At 34.9% G+C, this 5,249-nt stretch overlaps 1 protein-coding gene across 3 annotated transcripts in view; it reads right to left on the minus strand.

Annotated features, from left to right (window-relative positions):
• LOC109243040 overlaps nucleotides 1–4,751 on the minus strand; it is a 10,310-nt gene extending 5,559 nt beyond the window's left edge. For all 3 annotated transcript variants that reach the window (XR_002070475.1, XR_002070474.1, XM_019409931.1), the window contains exons 1-4: nucleotides 4,566–4,751; nucleotides 1,937–2,224; nucleotides 1,661–1,757; nucleotides 437–545 (exon numbers count right to left, since the gene is read on the minus strand). Coding sequence is in view for 1 of the 3 variants with exons in the window: in XM_019409931.1 (XP_019265476.1) it covers nucleotides 437–545; nucleotides 1,661–1,757; nucleotides 1,937–2,224; nucleotides 4,566–4,589 (518 nt within the window). In the remaining 2 variants the exon portion in view is untranslated. The remainder of the gene's footprint in view (nucleotides 1–436; nucleotides 546–1,660; nucleotides 1,758–1,936; nucleotides 2,225–4,565) is intronic.
• Between the last annotated feature and the right edge of the window lie 498 nt (nucleotides 4,752–5,249).

Here is a 5,249-nt window from a genome sequence, read left to right on the forward strand (position 1 = left end):
AAGGACGGGGGGGGGGGGGGGCTTGCGCGTGTTTGACAAAGAAAGACGTAGGAGCTGAAAGTTCCATTTGACAAATAGATAGAAAAGTTAATTTATAATTTCCAAATCAAGGGATGGCGAGATACAAAATTCACAGTTTTCACAACCATTAGCTTGGTGAAGCATTTCTGCCTTCAATAATTATGGTTGGTTGTGCAATACTTGTTCCATATTCATTCAATCATGCAAATGTATGAACAGGACAACTCATTATCACAATGTCTATTTCCTTCAATTCATGTTAAAATGTGGATGCTTAATATCCACAAACTTCATCGACTTAACAGATTATGAGAAATAAATATAACGTCGACTGTTGGTAATGAATAAAATTTTTTAGCACCAAAAAGGAAAGAAGCATAAGATAAAAAGAACAGTTTTCGGGGATTAAACTTACAGGAATGAGAAAAGGAGAACAACTCTTCTTGAATTAAAAGATGCAGAGCGCTTGTATTTTCTGAGTCTGTTGCTAGATGCATCATATACTTTCTCGGTCAAACATTTATCTGCCATATAAATCAAGAATCACGTCTAAAGTTTTCATCTCAGTAGTACAACAGTATAACTTAAGTGCTCTTTATCATACGGAAACTATCAACTACTTAATGATAATAGAAGATAGGATGACTACTGATAACTACTGATGCTGACTAATCATAGCAGTTGCAAAGCCAACTTCAGTGTCAAGTATATTAGATAATACATCATGGTAAAACACATGTTTAGATTAGTAGACTAGAAATAACGAGTTATTAGTCTAGGAAAACCATCAAGCATTGTCATCCATAAAGAAATCTTCAGGTAATAAAAAGAGCAGATTTATGGGGAGCACTTCATGCACATGGTAAGCCAATTTTATTTCAATTTGAAATATTGAAATGGTAATTGATTGGGTGACAATGCTTTACAGCGTTCCCCAGTGTGACTGCAAGAAGAGCTTTAGCAAGTGGATTTCAAAGGATGCACTAGTCGCCTTTCACAACTCTATTGATAACAGGGGAAAAGGACAAACATTAGGTGCTTGACTACAGATTTTGGAATAGGTTAGAGTGGTAAGTTTTGGCTTTCACATAACTAAGGAGGAAAATAATTGAAATTATAACCTAATAGAACACTTGCATGTCATTATGGTACTTCATATTGCCACTCATGCTATTATTATCAACTTCAGAGACCTGATAGTTGGAAAATGAAGCAGCATGGTTCACAGAAGAAGTTGTCCACAAGTACGCTGTAAAGCTATTTCTGGAGAACCACTAATTCTTAGAGAATCTTATCATTTTAATCAACATGTAACACAATTACGAAAATTAGATACTGTTACATGCTTCAGTTATTTCACGAAAGAGCAACCAGATCTGTCATACTCCTGAAGAAATAGTTTTTTGTTTTGAATATTTTTGGAACATTAGTTAAATATTTATATATAGGAGTGAAGATCTAGGAAGATGCCCTAACAATATTCAAGTTCATTAGAAGCATCCAGTTGACTTCAGTCAATTTGGTCAAAATGTGTTTTAGAATATCGCAAAGAGAAATGCAGAGGGGAAAGAACAGTCCTCATCTAAGACAAAATTCATCTGGAAAATGAATATCAGAGTGATTGCAGAACAACGTCTACCTTTACAAGCAAATCTGGGCAACTCAACACTCTGATTCATCAGGAGTTGCATGAACTTTCCTCCCATCAGTGATGCAATTTCTCTCTGCAACATTCTCTGAAATGCAATTGATATGTCAATGTTTGGCATTACATTTGACGAAATACTAAATTAGAGATCAAAATAATACCATATAAGAAAACAAGCCCTGTAGGAAAAATCCCTTTTGATATGCAAAATATAATGTCCTCACATGTGATTATGGCAAAATTGTTAAATTCTTTAAAAGAACTTACAGCTATACAATCATCCGTCTTCACATTCCCACCCATTTCCTGAATGGATTTAAGTGCCTCAGATTTTCCTTTCTCAGTATCTATATCCAAAATATATGAGCCATCAACATCTGTGCTACCATTCTTCAGGTTGGCATGGTTACGGCCATTTGATTCGGCATCCATTGAGATTGGCGTCTTCACAAAATTCAGATTGGATAGGTTCACCATGTCTAAATGTGATTCACACAGAGGGCCTGTGGTTCCTTCAGCCAGTAATTCTACAACATTCAGGGAATCTTGGCTTTGCTGAAAAATAGAAAGAGTTATTGCGATTTCAGTGCCCTAAATTAAAGAGTTCGAAGGAATTACTAAATAAATAGAGAAGCAGATCTGATAATGAACTAGCATCCCAAATGTGAGCTTTAAGTTCTCAATATTCGGGAAAAAGAGTTTGGGGAATTTTTTTTCGAAAATAAATAATTCTGGTGATATGGAAAAGCTCAGATAAAAGGTAGCAGGTGCAAACAAAATATTACCTATTGCCTAAAGGAGGATAACAGCACATACGATAATAGTATGGATCTTCTTGCTGTTTGGACGAGGGACTTTGTTACACTAACATGATATCTTAGTATTAAAAGGTTTAAGCCGTAATAGCCCAGGATGATTGTCCATTGCCACATTACAGTTTACCTTACACGGACCAAGCTGGAAGTTGATTCAGTTCAAGTCGTTCAGAGAAAATGTGACAGCAAATGCCATACTAAGAAAGGATATGGGAAACAAGGTCATCTTATTAACCCTTGAAAGCAGAAATGAGGTTCACCTTCAATTGTGTTATGCAAATCCTAATACGATTTTAAGAACTGAGCTGCCACCAAGAGATCTTTAATTCTGGTTCTAAATCAACTCTATAATATTTTACTAATCTCACTGCCATCACCAATAAGATACAAAATGGGCATTCTACCTTTGACAAGAAAATATGGGGAATTACTAAGTAGAAAGATCTTGTTATGAAACCCAGAGCTATGATACTTAAGTCTGCTGCTAAAGTAGACAGATCGTGTTAAGAAACACAGAGCTATAATAGATAATTCTGCCGCTACCCTTGTTCATCTCATAGAATGAACCCTCTCTTATAAGCACAAGATACAAAACAAATAAATATTTCACTTCAAATCAAAAGATTTGCCAATCAAATGTTCGCTTCAATGGTCCCTACTTTCAGCAATGACAAAAGCATCAGAATGTAGGACTTGCATTTTAACTTAATGCCAGCGCGTATTAGATAGTGACAGAACATAAAACAAAACAAATAGAACTACACAAGAAAGAATATCTAGAGACAGAGACAAAAAATTTTAACTTTTTCAATACTCAATTAATGCAAGAAAACCATCCAAGCATAGATAAAATACTAAAAACTGAAAAATCACCGGTAGTGTCTAAAGACTGTTTAATGCTGAATGTAGTCTAGGGAATAGTAACTGGACTCAATTTAAGACCTCCACTTTGCTGATGAAAGAAGAAAAAGAATAAAAGGATTTTTTTTTTATGACAGTGGTGTCCGCGCCAACTTGTGCGCACCTCGATTATTTTACCGGATACCTACTATCTTCCACCAGCAGATGTACCAGGTAACTCCCACCAAGCTTAGACATATGGGAAGAAAAGGTATCTTCTTGTAAATAGAAAATAAAAGTTCCTTCAAATACACATCTAACTCTAAAATGCAATCACACAATATTATGATAATAAACTTTCATATCTCCAACTATATCTGAATAAATTTCTTCAGAAAATAAAATATGCCACTGGAATGACTGTGACAAACATTTTGGCACTACATGCACATCGAACTTGAATTCACACAACACATTGCAGTGAACTCAGTCTAAAACATCAAACAACAGGTTGAATGAATTACAGAGCCAAATTCCACCAGAAAAACACATAAATAAATATCCGAATCACAAAACAATGAGAACATCAAAATGCAGCTTAATATACACCACAAAAAAAAGGGAAACAAAACTAAAAAGAGAACATCTCAATAGATCCAATTGTCACATTACCGTTTGTACTACTTGCAAAAACTTTTATCTTCATAATTTCTACAGAAATGGCAGTTATAAACATTTAACCCACTGTACAAATGGCAGATTCAAGGACCGCAATGAACTCGGTTTTCGCATTTACAAGCAGATCAATTGCATCAGGGAAAACAAAATTCCTTACAAAAATTTAAATAAAAGAAACGAACCACAAAAAATACGAAGCAGCTTGCAATAAAGAGAAGAAAAAATAAGAAAGAAAAAACACAATTGACTCATATATCGCAATCATTCTCAGAGTTTGAGAAAGTCATATCTTCACAATTTCTACAAAAATGACAGTTAACACTTAACTATCCGCAAATGAACTCAGATTAGACATCCATAAAGAGATTAATTGCAATACGCGAACTAGAATTCCATTAATAATCAAATTGCGAACCAGAAAACAACGAGAACAGCATAATGCAGCTTACATTACTGAATAAAACCCGCAACAAAAGCTCAATTGATTCAAATAACACATCACTATTTTAATAAAGCTCAATTGATTCAAATAAAGCATCATAACGTTCACCGAAGCCTCTCACCTCTTCGCTCGAATTCACCGCCATTCTTACAAGCGAAAACACAGATTTCGACTGCTCTATTTCCCCAACTGCATTGTGGTGTGCGTGTAAATATTCGTGTATAAATCCGGGGAGAGAGAGGGGGTAGGTTTTGGGGGAGGGGGGTGAATGTGGAACGTTACATAGGGAAAAGGGGGTATTTCTAAGAAGGAGAGGCCTTTGAGGCACCGGGGGGGGGGGGGGGTGGGTGGTATATCAATATAATGCAGGAAAGCTCTGAATCACGACCATTGATGATCACGACAAACATCTCTGCGATTTAGAACTCTTTTGGACCAAAATACCCTTCTGACTTGGTCTAATGACATTTGTGTGTGTGTGTGTATATATATATATATATATATATATATATATATATATATATATATTAAATTTAATTTTATACACTAACAAATACTCCTATAAAATAATTGTCACACTTCAGGTCACGTACGAAATATATGGGATGTAAAAAATCATGTGATGAGTGATCTAGAAAATAAATCATGTGAAATGCTACAACAGATGAATTAATGAAAAAAAAAATTAGTAGCAGTGCATATAATTTAATATATTTTGAGTTTTTGTAGTTGGGACTTATTACTTCGTTAGAACATGTTTTTCGGTTCGTCCCCACTAAATTGGAGTTTGGTACGGTATTATTAA

This window comes from Nicotiana attenuata, unplaced genomic scaffold (genome assembly GCF_001879085.1).
Source record: "Nicotiana attenuata strain UT unplaced genomic scaffold, NIATTr2, whole genome shotgun sequence".
Lineage (NCBI taxonomy): Eukaryota > Viridiplantae > Streptophyta > Magnoliopsida > Solanales > Solanaceae > Nicotiana > Nicotiana attenuata.